The following is a 21,373-nucleotide window of genomic DNA, read 5'->3' on the forward strand; positions in this document are numbered from 1 at the left end:
ATTTTGGATTTGGCACGTTGATGGGAATTCCTAGAGGATCCTAGCTTTCCCTTTTTGGGATGTCTCCATCCACAGGTCCTACTGCACAAGGCTGTTGGCTACCAGCTAGGGAAGGAGGGGGGAGAGCTGGGTACTGAAGGTTTGTGGGTTGTGAGAAAGGTTTGACAAGGACCAGATCACTCCCTAACCCCTGCAGGTCTGTCCCTGTCCTCCTCTCCCCACCAGCACAGGGTGCCTGCTGCTTGTTCTTTCCACTGCATCCTGGGGACTATTTCCCTCAGCCATTTATCACTTCTCCTCTTCCTTTTATGGACAGAGGGAGGTATTTCTTATATATGAAAAAGTATTTACAGTCATTTCTCAGGATCTGAACTGTGCACAGGATCAAAAAAGAAATTCTGGCAAATCCACTGGAGAGGTGGGAAACAACTGTCTTGTTCCCCCGGGGCAAAGGAGGCTTAAACCAGCCCCCAGCTCCAGATGTCACATAAACACACCAAGACCCACAGCAACATCTACCCACACAGCCCTGCTAGGGCACCAATAACCCTCCTCTCCCAAGCAACCCCTGAACTTAGGGACTTAACTCCAAGGGCAGGGAACCTCCTGTGTCCCACAGGACCACCATGAACTGCCCATTGTCCTTCTAGACATTAGGGGTGAGGATGTTTCCAAGGCAGGAAGGAGTTTAAGGTTCATTTATTTTCCAAACAGCAAAACCTCTGAACCTGTGAGTGAGAAGCACCCATTTTGACTCAGGGGTACCCCTTTCATGCCTTTCCAAAAGCCAGCACGAGCTTGCTTCCCTGAAGAGCACCTCAGGACTGGGACAGCTGCCCAAGGCTAGGCCCTGCTGGGAATGAGCTCCTTGTCTCAGGCTGTCTCTTATAACCCAGGTACCGAGAGGATTTTCCAGCGGGACGTGGTTTCCAGGGCCCCTCCCCATTGACAAGATTCTCCTCCTCTATATAGGGAGGCTGCAAAGGCGGGAGGACTTGGACCGTCCCGGCTGGTGGCTGCACAGGTTCCCGACTCTCCAGTTCCCTCTCTGCTGCCCTAATCGGACGCCTGTAAGTACTGCAGGGGCCGGGCACCCCTGCTGGGGCTGGGGTGGGGGGCTCGCAGTGCTTTGGGATGGAGCATTTGGCAAGCTAACCGTTATGTTACTGGGCAGACACATTCGGTCAGCTAAGATGCAGGTGGTGTACAGACGAGAGGTGGGACTGAACCGATCGGACACAATCGGACACACTCGGCATGAGTGTACTGCTTACAATACATCAAAGACCATGCCGGTCTGAAAGCGTGCAGGGATGCTCTAGCCTGTTGCTCAGTCACTGCTAACTGCTGCTGCCGAACTGAACCTTCAAGATGCTGGCTGCAGAGGGCGAGTTGTCCTCCAAGCAAAGCAGCCCCGCCTGCGGGCGCTGGGTGCTGCCCGTGGTGCAGGTACCTCACCTGCGCTCCGCAGTGAGGGAGCTCGGCAGCCCGAGCGGCTCACCTCCTGTAACTATTTCTGCTTTTTCAGTCCTAAGAAAGGAACTAAACGCACTTCCCATGCTGTTTAAAGGAAGTATAACCAAACAGAATAATTAGTTTGGCAGGGTTTTGTGCTTTAAACAGGAAAAATGCTTTAAAACTAGAGGAAGAAATGGAAGCATTTTTGCCTTAGCATTCCATTTCAATATGCTGGGAGTAAAGTTTAAGAAAAAACAACCTGAACTGCACGAGTTCAAGCAATTGCAAAGGTGCCGTGCCTTTTTGTGAAAGGGAAAATAAAGCGAGGGACTTTAAACAGAACGCCGGGAGGGAAGGGCAGGCGGCAGTAGATGGCAGCACAGAAAGCGGCTGCGCTGTCACCGCGGGGGTCCCCTGGCCGCTGTCACACACACACACGTGTATGTCTGTGTGCATGCACACCGGGGGGAATGCTGAGCTGTATGAAAGGCACACCTGTGTGCATGCGACGAAGCAGCATGAGCTATTTTAAACAAAGGAGACACCAGAAGGTCTGTCGTCATTATCTCACAGGACTCAGTGAGTATATTTTCTAAAACACACTAGTTCAAAGCCAAGCCCACCTTCTCTGTCACTCAAAGCCTTGCCCTGGCAGGTAGCTTGCAACAAGACCCTTCGGAGGGACTAACTTGCTGAAGTGTCAAAGCCCACGGTTCTCTCAAGCCTCTCAGACAGGGGCTAAACCAACAAACTCCCAGAGAGCAAAGTGCTTGATGAAGCAGCCATCTGAGTCCACGACTCTCCTCTGGCTGTGTTCGCTTAGATGTAAACAATGATTTTTATTATCTCATTTGCAATTGACACACTAGTCCCTAAAAGGTATTTGTTTTGAATCTGTTATCATTACATTTTTGTGGAACAGCTAGTATTGAGAAGAACATCACCATATATGGTAGCATGCATAGATGTATGCAGAGGATCCCACCTCTTTATTATTCACTAAGACTTATTAGTTGCAAATCTGTTGGCTTTTCTTTTAAGTATGTTAATTTCAGATGAAGCCAAGAGCTAGAGACAGCCTTACAACTTGTGCAAAGTCCATCTAAAGTAGGGATTATTTATGAATTGGAATGAACATGCAGAATCTAATTTACTTAATAGGATGACATTTGGGGATATTGGAACTAGTATTTTCCAGATAAAGGGAGTCTACCCCCACATGATGTAATTCAAGTCTTTTTTTCCTTCTTTTCTAATCCCTACAGTTTATAACACAGGTAGTAAGCTGGGCCAGTTTCTCTGGAGTACTGAAAAAAAGGAGCTATGAAGTATTTTATCAGAGTTATGTAGTAACTTGCATTTGCAGGGCCGAGAAGACCCGATAGGAGACAAAGGCACTGTTTCAGGCAATTTGATTAAAGTTCATGGAGAATGAATTTAAAAGCAACCAAACAACCCAAAATCCACAGCCCTGTGAAATTACTGAAAATGTTCTTTCTTCAAATACAGACTTTCCTCTCTCCGTGGCTGAACAACCATAAACTAATACAGATGATACCTCCACGTTCAGATAAAAATATCCATGATGAGAGTAAGCATTTGAGGGGTGGTCCCAGTGACCACTGGGGAGAGGTCAAAAGGCCAGGAGGGGTTGGTAGCAGTGCTTGTGACACAGCTAACTGTGCTGGGGAACCAGTTCCCAGATGAGGATCACAAGATTAGGATTCACCCATAGGTTTTGGGTTTGTTTTTTACCAAGCTATGCTAAGTACTGGAAAAGCAAAAGACAATCAACCTGGAAAGAATGTAGTCAAGAACTGCTGTAGCCCAAGAAATACAGCTTGAGTCAAGCATCAGGGTACCAATACACTCTTTCATAAGAAACCACTTAGGAGAGCAGGACTTAGGCTGTGGAAATAACTTGCATACTTGGTTAGTATTTCCCTCTGTTCTAATAATTATCCCCTGTATGGCTGTGAAGAATTTTTATATTGCCATGCACATCCTGCAGAGGAAGGGAGAAGTACCCTTTATCTTCTCATTAGGAGAACAGCAGTCCCTCTAAGTCTGAACTAGGAGGCAATACTGCTTGGCCAATAACCTTTTAATTAAAGTGCACTTCCTGGAACTATTTATACTTTATCCTTGGAATAATATACTCAGGATAAACCAGTTGTAAAGCCAGTATTCAGCTTCTGTCACTGCCATTGTAATGTAAAAGACCGCAAAGATGAGCCAGATGGGACAGCAGTAAGAACAGAAAGTAAGGTGTGGAAGTGTATGTCCAAGTGCACATGCATGTCTGGGGTTTAGGCAAGTATAACAGATCCAGTTTGGTGTCATTTGGCACATTTTTAAGACCAGAAATTTCATAGCAGCAGTATTTTTGTGATTGCTTTTTCTGCTCCCTCCCTCTGCATAGCTCACCTCTGAGAATAAAGTACATACCTTTGTACGTGGACTATCATCTACCCAGAAGAGTGGATGAGAACCTCTTTCCATCTTTTGTACAGATAAGATACTGGTCTCCATTTCTCTCAGCCAGCCCTGAGGATGAAACCCAGGAACTGGCTAAGGTGCAAACTTTGCCTTCTCAGGGAAGGTTCCCGCCAGGCAGTAATGAATCTTTCCCCTTGGCCCGTTTCCCCAATATCAATCATATGCTGGACCAGTGCAGCATCTCTCTTCATCAGAGATGGAGCAGAAGGTTTGCTGCCAATTTTTAACCAGAAAGCTTCAGCAGCTCTTTAATTTATTGCACAGAACCTCACTAGGGCAAATGAAGCTGAGTTTGTGGAACTCGTCTTCTGCCCCTTCCATTCAGAAATCTTGCTTTATTATTAATATGTATCAATTAATATTCATTGGTCCATAAGCTATTAATATTTATTAATCCACAGTTCTTAACTATATTTCCTTTTATACTACAGTGGTACTCAGCTGCTACTCAAACTTTGCCCTCAGATTCCAGAGGATCAACCATGAAAAGTTCTTTCTACATAAATCCATGTTTTCTCTTCATTGTTTTTCAGACTGTCTATTCCCTGTTTCCTGTAGGGGTCTATTCTTACCATGTTTAAACTAGTGAAACACAGTGTTGTGGTCTGGAGATAAAACCTTCTATCTCCAAGCTCTGCAGTTCATGACACCTCTTATAGCTTCCAACCTTACCTTGCTTTTAAGAAGACTGAATTTAAATAACAAGGTGCAGAAAGTTTTACATGCAGGAAGAAGCAGGAGAATGCAATAGAGTGCAGACAGATCAGCTCTGTATCATGTTGTAAGCTGTGGAAGATGCTTCTGACTTAGGATGTAAAAGGGAAAGGAGCTTTCCGTTGGTCCTTGGGCATTGAAACAGGGAAGAACTTTTGGGTCACCCAGCTGGTGACAATGCTTTGCAGCAGGCCAACCGCTTTATATTTGGTTGGGGTTTGAGAGTAGGGGGTCAGGATGATTCAGCAGTTTCATTTCCACCACTATTTTTTGTGGACAGCCTGAAAGTAGCAGGGTTTCACTCTGTGAAACTCAGCTCGGTGGGTCAGTCTGACAGCAGTACCAAATTCTATTGATTTGGATGTGGTGTCACTTGGCACTTACCCAAAGGCAGCATGATCCAATTTTCCTGATGCTTCAGGATAACCTGCACTCTGCTCTGGGCTCATGATGGACTGATACCTTCCCACTCCATTGCCTCCCATGCTGCTGGGGGCAGAGAAGGTGCCTTGCCCATTGCTACTGCAGCAGGATGCGAGAGCCCATAGCAGGCTCATGCTGCTCCCCAAGCCCTCTGCTCCTGGATCCACAACCCTGGCAATGGGGCACAGCTCCCTTCATTCCCCTGTCCAGATGGCTTCACCCTGTGGCCGCCAGCTGGAAAGCTCGGCTGGAGAGAATACCATCTCCATTATTGGAACTGTGCGGCTCTACCAGCTCTCTTGGCAACAAGGGAACATTTTCTGCCTTAATCCACACAGAGGTCAAATAGTTTCCTCTTGCAGCTCTCTTCCAAGAATCCCCTGGGAGCTAGCAAAGGGCCATATCCTACAGAGCTCCCTCATGGAGCCTCGGCAGGAAGGAACATTTCACGCAGGCCACTGGCATGCACAGAGCCAAGCTGTTAGGGTCTCCCTCCTGCCCACCCACACCACCACACATGTTGCCCATCCATAGGTGAATTTTTCATGCTGAAGATTTCCAGGCAAGGCTGGTGGCTCTAGAACCAGCACATTTAGAGGAAAGCTGGTTTTGTTTCAGGTGAGAGAATTGGCAAGGGCATTTAAAGAGCAGCGCATCTCAGTGGGATATCATCTAACTCTCTCAGGCGCTTCGAAAATCCTACTCTGGTTTTTAAGCTTTATGTCACCTCTAGCATGATCCATGCTTCTCTCTCAGACCCCTCACACACTTTGGCCTTGCAAAAAAAATTAATCTGTGGGAAGGCTTCAGGGACAAATATTTGGAAACTGATCTCTGATGCTCCCAGAGCACAGGGTGTCCATCTGGCAGCATACCAGAGAGCTTGGTCCTCACAAATATTGCTCTGCTTATGGGTTGATTGCTGACATCTTTAGCAGTCAGTTCTCCAAGCTCTCTCAAGATTCATGTTTGTCTGAATGCTGTAAATATTAAATTCATTCTCAATAAGGAAATGTAACAGCCTCTGTCTCCTAGAGATGTTTTTCTTGGGCACACAGCCTTCCCTGCTCCCCCCTGTAGCTCCTCCCCCTGCTCCACTGCATGGCAGGTTTCCACAAGCACCACTCTTTCCCTGCCCTGTGGCAAACCACAAGAAGCCCTCTGTTTACTCCTTTCCTTACTTAGAATAGTGTGTCCCATAGGACAGAGCAGACCACTGGTGAAAGCTCCAGCATTATCAGCACAGATCTTGCAGCTACATCCTAACTTCCAATGGCCAGAGCAGCAAAGAAGCTGCTGCCTGCCTCTCAAACAGGGTGTAAAGCAGCCAGACCCTCCTGTGGCTCTCACTTACAGTGCAGATACATCCAGCTGCTTTATCCAAGTGTGACTGCATGATGCTATTTTATCTACAGAACTGCAGGACACAGATGCCTCAATCCTTCCAATGTGAGCATCTTGGTTCACATTATCTAATACCTGATGTAAATTCCAGGCTTGCTGTACTTCTCTACTCTCTCATGTGGTAGATATTTACCCTTCATAAATGATCCTCTCCCACCATCTGAACAATGGAAAGGGGCTAACTCTAAATTACTGCTCCCTCACCAGCAGTACTGATAACAGCAGTTTTTTTCTGTTGTTTTTTTTTTTTCTTTTATTTTGACCTTTCCTTAATCTTATTCTTCTCCAAATGAAATAGCACTGGAGTAATTTGAAACAGTCCTTTGAAAGAAAACATCATTTCTGTCCTTTTCAGAACACAGCCTGGGAATTGTTCTACTGATGGTTTCATTATTGCACTGATGCTTCAGTAAACATTCAACAGCACTTGGGAGATGAGAAATTTTGTATGCATCTGAATTCAGTTAACCTTGTGATGGGCAAGACATGAGGCTGCAGGAAGCTGTTCAGCTGGAAGTCTTAGTGCAGTCCTGACAGTCTCCTTGCAGAGACATTAGTTGTGCCTTACTTTTTGCTCTGATCTTCAGTACAACAGGTCTCTAGGTCTCTTCCAACCTGGTTAATTCTACTCCATTCTATTCTATTCTATTCTATTCTATTCTATTCTATTCTATTCTATTCTATTCTATTCTATTCTATTCTATTCAGTGCAGGCATCCTCGTTTGGTTTAGTGCCATGAAGCTTATGATTTAAGTGAATTCAGACACAGTAACAAAGGAATGGGAATCCCAGTACAGATACTCTAAGGTGGATATCTTTTGAGCTGGCACCCAAAAGTATTTGCAGGGAAGTGTGAGGTAAGACACAGGACCTATAGTGCTTTGGATCTACCACAGGGAGATCTGACAAATGTACTTTCCCTGGAATGTCTCCACATTTGCCTCCCTTTAAAGCAGAATATTTTGTTTCCTCAACAGGTGTCTGCTGAGTCAAAATGGCTCAAAAACCTCTCAGCGATGATGAGAAATTCCTCTTTGTGGACAAAAACTTCGTTAACAACCCACTTGCCCAGGCCGACTGGTCAGCGAAGAAATTGGTTTGGATTCCATCAGAGAAACATGGATTTGAAGCAGCAAGTATCAAGGAAGAGAAAGGGGATGAGGTGACAGTGGAACTGGCAGAAAATGGAAAGAAAGTGACACTGAGCAAGGATGACATCCAGAAGATGAACCCTCCGAAGTTCTCCAAGGTGGAGGACATGGCAGAGCTGACTTGCCTCAATGAAGCTTCGGTGCTGCACAATCTAAGGGAGAGATACTTCTCAGGGTTAATTTATGTAAGTGAGACCAAGCACACACAGCATGTCCTCTTGCATGCACCTCCTCTCACAAGTAAGCCTGGTCACAGCCACTGCCAGGGATGAAGTCCTTGCATGTAACACTGCCGTGCAAGCACCAACCCTCCAGTCATGGCATCCTAAATCAAAACTCTATTTAGTTCCCTTTGTTCCACACAAAATTCCTGCTTCTTTAATAATTGCTTCTTTGCTTAATGAAATTAAAATACATGAAGGTTTCTTCCCCCAAACACACTGATTCTGAAAGGACAGTTGGCTTGGAAAGTACTTTCCAATAGCTGAACACCACCTCAGCCTGGCTGGTTGGGAAAAAAGAAAAGGCAAAATGCAATAGAGAGTTTTGGATAACTTCAATGTAAACCTGAACAAATTTCCAGCAACTTGTGAAAAGAATATATGGAAAAGTCAAATCATGCAGGTTTTGCTGAGGCAGAACTCCCACTCAAAGGCAGCTGACAAACTCTGGTTTAGTGGGTGCTTAAGCCTTGTATTCGAGTAAGTGAATCAGTGCACTGGAATTCACCTCAGCCTGCTCTCATGGACCAGTGTGTCACTGAATCAAAGTCATGCACACACCAAAACTCTTTTCCCCCATTCCTGGTCAACTTACAGATCAGCCAAGCCAGGGCAAATGATAACCTTCTCCATGGCCATGGGAATTAGGGGCAAGATTTTCTGGTCTTCCAGTCCACACAAGTATATTAACAGAAGTGTGACATTAATAACCCTTCAGTCTATCTGCATCAACTGTTAGCAAACTGCTCAGTAAGAAAGCCCAGAAAGTTTCCATGGACCTTAGCTCCTACCTGTGATTCCACATGGAGAATCCCTATACTCTGCAGCAGAAAAGTAATCCACAGTTCCAGTCTGTGAAAATTCTGTCTGCATGACAGACCACTGATGAGTGAAAGACAGTACAGAGCTTAAGTAACAAAGTTGGAGAAGCAGATGTAGAGCTCTCATTATTAATATGAGGAATGCTAAACTGGATAGTAGGAAATGAAGCAGAAAAGAAGATAGTTCCCTACAGTCCAACAAAGGAACTATTTAAATGTTATGTGTAACTTCAAAGAGCTAAACTCAAGGTCTTTCCTTCAGGAATTCACTAAAATGCACATCATCAAGATTCCTGAAAGAACCTAGACTTTCCATCTTGTCAGGGTGGGAGTTTGGCCCCACCTACTCTTTTCCCAGCACAGGCACCATCAGCTACTAAAACTGATTACTTTTTTCTTTTTCTGAAAATGTTCTGCATTGTTGCAAGGTCTAGAAAGAATTAGATGAAGGATAGTGGGATAAAACATGTGGGATTTATTCCTTTAGTGTTGTTGTTCCCAGCAACGCTCTGGCTCCAGGATTCACAATGTTTACTTCGTAGATCTTTTTTGTGGAATTTTCACTTTCTACAGGAAAAGAAAATTAATTTCAAAAATTGGATGATGCAGTTAGAAATTAAAACAAACCCAAAAACTTATCTGAAATCTGAAGTGTTGCTTCTCAAGAGATTAGATTTTAAGATGGCCTTTCCTTTCATCATAGGTAATTAGGAATGAAGGGCAAGAAGTGTGGGGTCACTAACTCACATTTCACACTGCTCAGAACAAACAGAACCTGCTTTGTCCACATGCAAATTTGATCCAGAATGATTACACAAATATCTATAAGACAGGAACACAACTTCAGAGGATTTGATAGTTGTACCTGCATTCATAGGCATGACTCAGTTTTCACCTAGGAGTGCAAGATGCTTTCCTAAACACAGGGAACTATACAGGCACGCTGGAAGCAAAGGTGGCATTCCTCTGGCCAAACAAGGCATTTACAATGCAGATGTGTGGGGTTTTTGCCAGCCCCCCTTAAATAGCCACCAGAAGTGGCTATCCAAGGAATACTCAAATTCAGCACTTCTATGGATATTATCCTTAAGACACTTCATTTTATATTCTGCCTCCAGACCCTCTGGGAAGAGATATGGCTGGAGGTCCCCCTCCCTAGACAGGCTGTTCCTAAAGCAGAGTGATTTAAGGCACAGAAGCCTTTTGCATACATGCTTAGCCAAGAGGCTCACTTACATCCAAAACATCACATACATTCACCTAGTTTCCCCAAATCCTTGCAAAGCAGATACCTAGAGCTACAGGTGGTGAAAACAATGGTTGACTTTCCTGAGGTGAGAGATGGTATCAGTCACAGTCCAGGTAGAAATGTGGATTCCTGAAATTCATCAGCTATACCGTAAGAATCTGCTTCTTGTGCCTCAAAGTCAGCTCTTCAAAAGTATGTTCCTGTATGCCTGTTGTGCAAAGACCTCTGCATGAGGCAAGCCAGGCAAATGCCCAAGAATCTCAGGGAAGGGCAGCCTCAATCAATTTTCTGAATTAGAAATTTACTCTTTTATTATCTTACTTGGCTCAGAAAGCAAACCTTGCTTATCCATTTCTTAATGCCCTTGGTGGTCATTCTAGGATAAAAAAAATGTTACTTCTCATGTGTATTGTCCTGGTAGCACTGAAGTTCATTTTGATGTGATTAACACACAGTTAAATTCTGAACTCCACTGACAATGAAAATACAGCACAGTGATTATCTATCTCCCACATCAAGGGTTCTAGCTTGGAGATAAAGCGAACCAGCAAAGATCTTGTTGTCTTACTTGAGACCATGGTGATGCAGTAACAACCCAAAACAAGAGGAGAGGTCTTTGTCACCACCTAGAGCACCCCAGACCCTGTCCTGCCCAGTGTGGAGCACCCAACTTGCTCCTTACCGCTGGAGGCTGCTGGATGCCCATTTGCTAATACCATATAAAGCACCCAGGCTGTGCTGAGGCTGTGTTGGGCCATTGCCTATTATGGTAAGGAAAGGGAAATCCCTGCACCCAGAGCCAAGCCAAGCCTTCCAGATGCCATTTTACAGTCCTGTGCTGCACTGCTTCCTATGGGGAAACCAAGCCATTCTTGGACACAGCTCTCAGGCTAAGGCATGGCAGCAGCTGCACACCACAAAGCACTTGTTCATAAATAAAAAATAAAATCCAGACCCACTTCTGTCTAAACCACAAGGAGCAGAATTTAATTTTTGGTGGTGTTTTGCTGTTTTCTTATGTTTTGTTTTCCTCCAGACAGGCATGGCTTTAAAACTAACAGCCATAGGCCTGCTGAAGTATCACAATATCCCTGCAACCATAATCTCATAACTTTGTAGATTTCATTTTGGGTTTTTAAACAAAAACCCCTTGTAAATTGCTTACTTTTAGCAATTGTTTGTGAAATATGGCTCATCCATTATCCTCTGCTGTTACTTGTGCTCCATTTCAACAGCTAAAGCATTCCAAAAATAAAGGAAAAATAAAACAAAAAAGAAACAACAATTAAGAAGAGCTGGAAGAACAGCTATCAGCTGGTAGCCAACATTCTTGTTTATGTATTTTTATATGAATACCTTCACTAAAGTAAACAGAAACCAGGTTTTTCCTTAAATTTCTTAAGGAAACAGTCACATCATGAGGGCATGACCACTCTGCGAAGACAGCTGGTTGGATCTTGAGTAAATTCTTTGCAAGGACTCTCATTAATCATTTTTGCTACATGCTCTTCTTACAGTCTTTTGAAAGCCCTCCTTCTAACACCAATCCAAGCTTCTCACCAAGGATTTCGGTTTACAAAATGTGACACTTACCTGAGCAGAGGACAGAATCTGGATGCCTCCTCCCTGGGGATGGTCAGGCCTTGGGCAGCTGAGTATAGTTGAGAGGTGTCCCTGCCTACAGTGGGGAGGTTGGAGCAGATGGTCTCTGAGGTCCCTTCCAACCTGAGTCATTCCAGAATTCTCTGATATAAATAAATGTTATGAATTGTTACAGTTGTTACATCATCACTGCTGAGGGGGATTCACTCTGTGCTGAAGCTGTAGTGGCACATCCTGGTGTTGCTACACAGTGCTAAATTCACATACTTTCCAGCAGCATGCTTATCAGAAATAACTCCTTGTGTACTTGGAAACCAACCATAGGAGCACCTTTTGAAGTCACTGCTTTGTTTGTTATGTTCAGCAGAACACAAGAGAGTGGCACTTGCTAAAATCCTGTTAGCTCAGTGCAGCTGGTGCTGCAGCTGGTGCAGGCATAGTAGATGACATTAATCCTGGGTTTTGTTTGAATTTCCTTGCAGACTTATTCAGGTCTCTTCTGCGTTGTGATAAACCCATACAAACAGTTGCCCATTTACTCAGAGAAGATTATTGACATGTACAAGGGAAAGAAGAGGCACGAGATGCCCCCCCACATCTACGCTATCGCCGACAATGCCTACAGGAGCATGCTGCAAGGTAGGCCAGCCCAGTGCCCCAGTGCTTGGAGACCACTGATGCCAGTGGGGGAGGCAACACCTTCTGGCCCCACATGTAGTAGCACAGGCAGAAAAGATCTGCTGTGGAGGGTGACATGGGCGTTCTAGAAGCTTCAGAGGAATTCTTTGGCAGGAACAGCACTCCACAAACACTGTGACTCAAAAAGGAAAAACAATCCTTTTGCCCATCTGTGTCGAGGCATGTGGGAAGGTTTCAAAGTCAAGCAAATAGTTTTGGCAAATACGGGCATGGAAAAAGCTTCCCCACCACCAGAGCAGAGTATTCCAAAGTTAGCTGCTAGCGCTGCTGGATCTGTCCACGCTGCTTCTCTCTCTTTTTCCCCTAGCAAAGCAAACTCAAACAATGTCTGGGGGCTGCTTTCATTACTTTGGAGCCCTGAATGGAGATGTGCTGGTTTGTAACAATAATGGTAAGGAGCAGCAATGGGAAAGCAGTCAGGCACCAAATAGTGCAAGTAAGACCTTTGAAACTCAAAGTCTTTTCCTTCTGCAGTCACCACTGACAGACTGAGGGGTTTTTGCTCTATGGAAAAATCATAGTTTAGGGATGAAGAAGGCACAGTAATGAATGCATGAATCTGTGACTCCCAGGCTGGGTGCTGGGAGGAAGAGGCAGCTTCTTTCTGTTCACTTTTTTTGGTGTTCGTAATAATTTCCTGGCCCCATCAACTCTTGGGGAAGCTTCAGGCCTCATTAGCCATGTGCCCCCTTTGCAAGGAATTCTTCTTGGCAGCAGAGAGAAGGGCGAAAACAAGCAGAAAGAAAAGAGGAGGGATTAGATCATCAGTTGAACCTTTAAGAGAATGCTCTTCCACTACCTCCCATCCCCACCACGCACAGCTGGCATGGCAGGCGGAGAGCAGTCCCACAGGAGTTTGCATCACAAGCCCAGGACACCCACGCTTCGCTTGCTTATTTACTTGCACGTGCCATTTGGAGTCCCTCCATCCCTGAGGAGGGCCCCAGCTGGTTTTAAAGCTGTGCTTTTGTCTGTAAAAACGTGCTCGTGTTTTGGGCATAAAACTAAACCAAACCTGAAAATAACTCTAATTATTCAGCCAAATTCTCTTCGCTTTGGAGTGGTGAAAGTGGGCTTCAAGACGACTGCGTGTGTGAGCACACGCAACACGGGCAGACACGGAGAGCTTCACTGCTCCTGTAAACATGTTTGCAAATGGAATAGAAACAAAACTTCTTACTTATAAACATGGATCAGGGCACTGAATGTTTTCCTTGTGAGATTTCAGTATTGTTCCTTATCTGGGAAACCTTCATAGTTTCTCCCTGACAAAGTCAAATATATCTTAGCTTCAGCAGACTGAAGAATTACGTTCTGGTACTTCGTCACCAGAGCCTCTTGGCCAAGATCAATCAGCTTGTTCAGATGTCTCAGGGAACCTTTATCTTTTGGTAAATCAAGCTTCAGTTTCTGCAGACCATTGGTCCTATTGTAGGGTCATCTTCTGGGAATCCCAGCCCTTCACATTCTCACCCTTTCTTCTGTCAGTACAAACATAGAGCAAAAAAGGCATGCAAACTGCACTCCTCTGCTTTAGAGTTTTACTTGGTTAATGTGTTCCTTAGAGATCATGTCCCATCAGAGTTGCTCTGGTAATAACACTTACCCATGGTTAACAGAAATCAGACTTTCTTCCAAAGATGCAGAAAAGCTGGTACCTCACAGGACACAGGAATTAACAAAGAGGGTCGCTGGCAGAGATAAAATTTCCACTTGTTTCAAGTGGTTCTGAGCATCTAAAAGCCTTGAACAAATCACATTTGTGCTGTCTCATGCTCAACTGGAGTGCTGGATGTCTTCTTGAATCTGCTGATTACCACATCACTAATGCAGTATGATCATTGCCCAGGCACAGTCACTGAGGCTCATTTCCAGCCAGAACAAGAATAAACTTCAGCTTTCTTTAATCTAAAAGGCTAAGAGAAAACAACATTCCATGAGAGCATTTGTGTGTATCAGTCCCCAGGAGCTACCACGGTGAACTTAAGTCCCACTCTTTGGCTTTACAGACAAGCTAGCTGATTGCTATTACACTTAGAGACTGCAACCATGAAAAATCACCTCATGCTTCTGCATCCACCTCTCTCTCATGTGTTTTGGATGAAGTAGTTCCTCAGTAGCACAGCTGCCATGTGGCTTGACCCCCATTCCAGCTCATGCACTCACAGCACCAGTCTTCACGTAGCCAGGATGTGAAACCGCTCCAGGTGAAAACTATTCCTTGCTTTTGCTGAATTAGTTTTAAGGTGAGTCACCCCCTCCTGATGCACAGTGTGGCTGCATTAATGCTGGTCACAGAAACAAAGAGAAGGCAGTGCAGGGCAGGAAAGAGGAGCTGGAGATAGGTGGATGACTTCTTCTTGCAGAAATGCCAGCTTTCAGTGATGATGGAGCTGAGAAGCCAGTCCAGTAAGGATGAGTAATTCTGTCGCCTTCTGCCATCTTCCCTGTATTCAGCAAACAGCAAAGTAGTGATAAACAACACAAATGTGAAAAGCCAGGTTATGCAGCAGTAGTAACAGATACAAAGTTTTCACATGGATAATTAGGCTTTTATTAAGTCCTCTATCAATAAATCATTGTGGAGAAGATATATTACAGCTTTCTGCAAATTCAAGAAGGTTATCTATTTTCTGCAAAGCCATTTTTATGCAAGCTTGAGTTAAAGATGGAAAAACAAACAACCTGGTAGTTACTGGGAGGTATGGGAGGAAAACACAGTTCCCAAGACCTCAGAAAAGAAGGCTGCTGTGGAAAGCCATCTGTTCCCTGTGTCCCCAGCAGGAGTGTACAGAAATGTCCCCGTTAGGCAGGGGAGGTATTAACAAATGTAAAGAAGTAGTAAGCGAGTGCTGGAGCATGACTTCAGTCTCAGTTTTGCCTTTTATGGTAGCGCTGCCAACTTGCTGCTTCATTGTGATAAACCGCCTGATTTTGTTTGTGATTAAGCAGAGCTAGCTAGGCTATCAAGAACAGAGGGGCATAGGATTCTTACAAGCCATCTGGAGGTGTTTGGTGAAAAAGCTAAGCATATTCCAGAAAAAGCAAAAAAAAAAAGTGAACTGCATGTTTAGGAAATCCAGTGGGGGTTAGAATGCAAATGCAAACCTCCATGCTGTTAAAAATTGAGGAGAAAGTAAAAACCCAACACATCCAAACCATGTAATTAGACATAGATGGATATGATAGTCTTCCAGGTAGTTTAAAAGGTATTAACCAAGAAGCTATTGGAATCTACAAGACGTATTTTGTTACTTTTTAAGTCCCAGGAATCAAGCTTAAGGAGTTTTCTTTGTGCAAGTCATCCTCTTCTGATAGATCTACTCACATAAAGCTGCAGATTCCCTAAACAGGACAGAGTCCTTTCTATAGAGTGAAATATTACAGAACAGAAATAGGAGTAACCTAATGGGATAGCCCTTGAAAGTAAATGAGAGCTATATCTGCAGCTCAAGTCAGACCAGAACAGATTTCACGATAGGTTTCATCCTCACCTTCTCAATTTGTTAGAACTGCTGAAGGAAGTAGAGTAACATCTGGAACGTCCATGAATCTATACAGGGTGGTCTGCCAGCATGGGCTTTTGCAGGATAGGCTGCATGGTTCAGCAGCGCAGGGCTGGAAGCTTGCTGTCAAAATATAGGGCAAGCTGGAAGGGGATAAGCTCAGCTACCAAGAGAGGAACTTGCACGAATTCAGTGGGGTGGGCTTGATGATTTCAAAGGTCTTTTCCAACCTGGTTAATTCAATTCTAGTCTAGTCTAGTCTAGACCCACAGAGAAGGTGCAAAACACATACCTTTTTTTCAGGAACTTTTCAGACTACAAAAGAAAGCTGGAAGCAAATAAATAGTTTTGATTTTTCCCTCCAAGGAGCCCCAATAGTTCTCAAACTGCTGTCAGTCAGTCACAAAGTACTGCTTCACCAGAAAGCATCTTCGGATAGACAGCTACCATCCAGCAGTCACTTCTTTCAATCTGAGTCTTTCCCTCCATCCCCCTCTTATTCCTAATTCAGAAGGATTTGTTCCCTCTACCTGCATGACTGGCTGGGATGATCCAAAGAAACCTGGATACTCAGGCTGGGCTTTTACAGCCTATTGTCTGTCCTAGGGCACGAGGTGCAAGCTCTGATCTTCCTAATACTTTTCTGCACTCATGCAAACTCACTGTTTGTGACATACCTTCAAGAAGGGGTTTTTACTTACTGGGGCAGCAATGGGCAGCAAAGAGTAGTGAGAAAATACTTGGCTTGCAGAAGACCAACTTTGTCTAATGTTCCCTGAGCTCAGAAATTCCACTGGCAACTCCATACCCAGAAGTCACTTTTATTTTCTTTATGGTATTTATGGGTTTGTGATGCAGTATCAATATATGCCCATGGTTTCTATTTATACAACAGGGTATTTTTAGCAAGAATTCTACCGTGTTCTCACTTTCTTAACTTAAAAGCAAGCCTAGCTCCTATCCTGCAGTGAAAAACATGGCTTAGGGCTCCTCCTCCCAAATGTTTATGCGTGGAAGAGTCCTGCTGTGCTGACTGCTGACAAATTTCTCCAATAGGAATTTAATGAGTCATTTTGCACCAATTTACAGAATAAAGCAGTTAAGTGGCACCATTTGCCATGTGAGTGATCACTAAAGCCCTCCCTGCTATAGCTATAGAGGAACTGGGAGTAGAACCAATACAAAGCATAGCAGAATCCTCTGCTGCTTTTCCTAGGCTGGCTGTGATCCAGGCAGCAATAGCTTACTAGGTCTAATTTATCTCCATTATCCTTACCCAGCACAGAAAGCTTGTTTATCTCACGGTATTTATTACATACAGGGTCAGTGATAGGGGCAAGCAATCAGATAGGTAGCCCTACAAGTCACCCCACACACTGAACATGAGGAAGGAGTCCACGTCTTACCTCTGACCACAGGCTCCACTGGGATCATGCTGCCTCTGCATTTGATAAATAGAGCCAAAAGACACATAAGCACTTGCTTCTGCCTTGATTATCTGCCTCAAGACTCAGATCTGTAAACTACACACACTTCTCAGAACTCTGTTTGACCTCCCTGGAAATTTCTTAGGTCAGATTCTTCTACAGCCTGAACAAGGTAGTCTGTGACAGCCTCACTCAAAGAAGGGCCAACTCCAATGCCAGGGCAGGTTGCTAAAAGCCTCCTTCAATTTTAAATCCAAATGGCTCCAAGGTGTGGAGATAACTCAGCTCTCTGGGCAACCTGTCCCAATGTTTGACAATTCCCACAGTAAAAAGAAAAATTATATTGTTCTACCTCAGAACTGATCACAGAAAACAGGTTAGTTGTGCATGTTTACAGAGAGGGCAAACTAAATCCTCCCATTACCACAGATTTTTCTGAATTCTTGCTTCAATGGAGCTTTACAAAATAGTTTAGCATCGTGGAGCACATCACACAACCTTAGTGGGCGTTCCTGTCCATCACTGCCTAAACTCTTAGCCTGAGAACAGCCTTTTGATAGAAAATTCTCTGTCAAAGTTCTGCAAGTAAAGAGAAATTCCCAAAGCATAAGCAGGAAGGGACGCTGCAAGCAGGTTGTGGAGCTGGGATGTAATCCTAAACCTTCCTGCAGCATTAGAGAGTCCTGGACTCTGCTGCACAGAAGCCTCCTCCATGCCTCACACAGGAGAAATGGAGACTTGGGCCCACCTTTTTTATAAATCCTGATCCAAAATGTGTTTGTTGGTCCTGTCTGTGTCTCTCAGTCTGAAATGAAAGAGAGTTCATTATTCAGGTAGTTGAATTGCTCTGCTTTGAGTTGCTCTGCTTTGAAAATTCAAAGCTTTGCATGACCAGCTTAAAACATTCTCGGTTTTGATGCCTTATCTGTCCAGACTGTCTCCAGTGGGCTGCTGGCCATTACCTCATAAGCACAGGAAAAACCTGAGTGTCAGGTTTGAAATTTTCCATTATAATCTGCTTATAGGGAGCTGATCTTTTTGCTGTCCTCATTACAGTTCATCTCTAATGGAATTTACCAAAAAATAGTTGTGAACTCTTAACCTTTTGTTCATTTTGGGTACAAAATATTTCCACTAGAGATGGTCATTTAAATGCAAGGGCAAATTAAAGAAGATGTGAACCCGGTACGTTTGGCTAATCATGGGTTGTCAGGGTTTGGAGGGTCCAAGCTGTTCAGTGTAAATCCTTACACATATGAGTGCTCCTGGCAGGACAGGCATTTTCCCTAATTAATGGCTCTTTTTCTTTATTCACAGATCGAGAAGACCAGTCCATCCTGTGCACGTAAGTGAACCAATCTGCTTGAGTACACCTCACTATTACAGTGCTATGCTTTATTCAAAATTGATTCAGATTCTGATGGACCACGCTGTCCTCTCCTCTACTAAGCCTCAGCTCCAGCCCTAAATCTGCCCCAGCAGATTCACTTGGTGATAAAATAAAAAGCGGCATCAGCGTCATAGGAAGCCTTAATGAGCAAACTTATTTCTTTTAACTGACTTTTTGAATCTACAGATTCAATAGTTTGCAATGAACAGCCAGAGAGTGTGGTGGTAAAACTCTGTGTACAGAGAGAACAAGAGATTCTAAAAAGTTCCTAGAGGAAGCTGAGGAACTGAGAGAATTGAGGCACTGAAGGCATCCTGGGTGCTTACTGCACTGCTTCTCAGTGCTGGCTGTCTCACCACAACCTCCCAGTTCAGCTGCCATTGCAGAAACCTCTAATCTTTTGTTCTTGTGCCGTTGCTCTGTGCTAATTGCATACACTGGAGCTAGCATGGGGAAGGTTTGGTACCTTCCTGCTGGCAATGGGCACCCACCCTGGGGCCTGTGCACAAGGCTGGGGGCTCAGCAGCCCTGCATGCATTGGAGGTTTCTGCAGACCCTACACCATCAGTTTAGGCACCAGTGAGATACCAGCTAAGCCAGCCCTCTTCTGGACTCTGACTTTGCTGTGTCCCAGCTTGCTGAAGGCCTTCTCCTTGAGTTTTGGCCTGCCAGTGTGGTTCAGCTGTTGTGGTCAGGCAATAATTTAATTGCAATGAGCTTTGTGGTGCACAACTGACTATTCCACAAACTCCCACTGGGTTATTATTCCTACTGATTCTGCAAAGCACTCAGACTGTTGAATTGGACAGGGATCTCCTAGCTGAGATCCTCAGGTTTGACCTTTTCTCCATTCCTCTGTTGCTAGTTGACTTTATGTGCCTGAATGCCACTGAGGATGCTTTTGATGTAATATTGTGTTTGCTATATTAAGCATCTTCCAGTTTTCCTGATCAAAGGTATGATCAGATTCTATGTAAGTGCTAGCTGTTTTTTGCAGAGGATGGCATGCATATTACTTATAGAAAGTTCATGCAGTGAGGCTGTAGTTTCTTAAGCACCGTAAACACATTGTCAAAGTGTTGCCACTGAATATATATTTACACTACTGATCATCAGTCACACAGTTACTTGTGAGTGCCACTGTTGACTGGAAAGAAAAATGATCACCTAGGAAATAGTAAAAATTCTATTCTGTACCTGGTTAGAACAGCTCTAACCTTTCCTGCAACAAAATTCCATTACATCTAAGTATATCAATCAAGAGTTTGTCCTACAATGCATTAATACCAAGAAGAAATCTAAAACTGCTTCAATGATGAAATAAAAATCTACCATCACACTCTTCCCAGGAAGAAGCAGGTCATGGTAATGAAGACTAATTTCTGATATGCATTTCCTCTTCCATTCCTGTACTTCAGTTTATTTTTCCATTAGTAAATCTTCAAATCTTCTTTTAACTTTGGGACACCAGAGTTTTTTAAGAGAGAGACTTACTTTTGCAGATCTATGCCTCTCTGCTCATGAAAATCCGCTGAAGGATCTCCTTCTAGCAGCTACCATATATTTAAAATGCCTTTGTTTTTTCTGGTCTTTCACACCAGTAATACCTAAAAAAGAATGAAATGCCTTTCCCATTTTGAAAACAGCCACAGTAAGCAATTCATCAAGATGTTTAGAGTAACTGCTGTGTGTTGGGTGATCCATGGCTTAGAACAGCCCTCACACGTCTTTTAAACCAGAAAGATTAGTCCAGCTCAGAGTGATGTACACACAACTTTAACCACTGCTGGTTTATCATCCCTGTTGCCCTTATTTGTCTGTACAGAGAGAAAAAAAGTTCGCTTGGTTTTCAGCTGTCAAGTGGAAACAATCTGCATAATTTTATAAAATGCTACAGAAGTTGCTGTGGCTGAAGGGACTGTGTACAAGTTTCAGCTTAAAAACCACCTTGAATGAATGAGAAAATGTCTGATCAAAATTCTGAACGACTGGGGTAGCCAGTGAAGCCTGTGAAAACAAAAGCTTGCTAAGCACTTGATTTGGACAAATAATCAAACACTTTTTCATTACCTTTTACTGGTTTTTTAGACATACATTCAGTTTGAATGGCTTCTATACAAACATATGGTAATAGGGTGCTGTTTCCACATTAATAGGAAAAATATTGGGTGAGACAGTGACCAACCTGCCCTTTTCCCCTTCCTCCCCTCTCTCTTTTTGGCAAAACTCTCCAAAGCCTCACCCGGCCCCAGGACCTCAGCCCAGTTTCTCCCCTGACACATGTTAAGAAGCAGAGTTATCTAGAACATCCTCCAAAATGCAAAGCCCCATTAGTCAAAAGAGGCCTCCACAAGAGAGCTGAACTCTTCTTTCCCAGCTCAGTGAATCTCCAAGGCTGGAGCTGGCAAGCATTGCTGCCTGGCCGTCTCCCACACAGATCTCTTGTGTGGCTCTAGCCCCAGGGTGGAGCTTGGTGCTGAACCAGCTCGCTCTCTTCTGGGATTCTTTTTATAAGTAAACTAGGGGGATCAGCGAGCTGGCTTCTGAGACACAGCTCTAGGACAATGATCTTCATTATCTTTGCACATCTCATAATGCAGGATGAAGGCTGCCAAGCCCTAATGTGCTTTGGAGCACCTCTTTGAGCACTCTCCAGAGGCTCTGCCGGATTGAGAGATGTGTGAACGGGCAATTTTTGTGCAGTAAATGCTGGAAAGAAACCTTGCTGTTACTTTGCAGAAGTTTACAAAAGTGGAATTAAGCAAAGTCTTGTATCATAATACAGAAAGCTTTCAAATGTTCATCCAG

At 44.1% G+C, this 21,373-nt stretch overlaps 1 protein-coding gene across 1 annotated transcript in view; it reads left to right on the forward strand.

Moving 5' to 3' along the window:
* The first annotated feature begins 987 nt into the window (after window positions 1–987).
* MYH11 (myosin heavy chain 11) overlaps window positions 988–21,373 on the forward strand; it is a 54,240-nt gene continuing 33,854 nt past the window's right edge. The window contains exons 1-4 of the mRNA XM_054180438.1: window positions 988–1,070; window positions 7,477–7,835; window positions 12,026–12,182; window positions 18,493–18,520. Coding sequence (XP_054036413.1) covers window positions 7,494–7,835; window positions 12,026–12,182; window positions 18,493–18,520 — 527 coding nt within the window. The 5' untranslated portion in view covers window positions 988–1,070; window positions 7,477–7,493. The remainder of the gene's footprint in view (window positions 1,071–7,476; window positions 7,836–12,025; window positions 12,183–18,492; window positions 18,521–21,373) is intronic.

The sequence above is a fragment of the Dryobates pubescens genome, chromosome 4 (assembly GCF_014839835.1).
Source record: "Dryobates pubescens isolate bDryPub1 chromosome 4, bDryPub1.pri, whole genome shotgun sequence".
NCBI lineage: Eukaryota > Metazoa > Chordata > Aves > Piciformes > Picidae > Dryobates > Dryobates pubescens.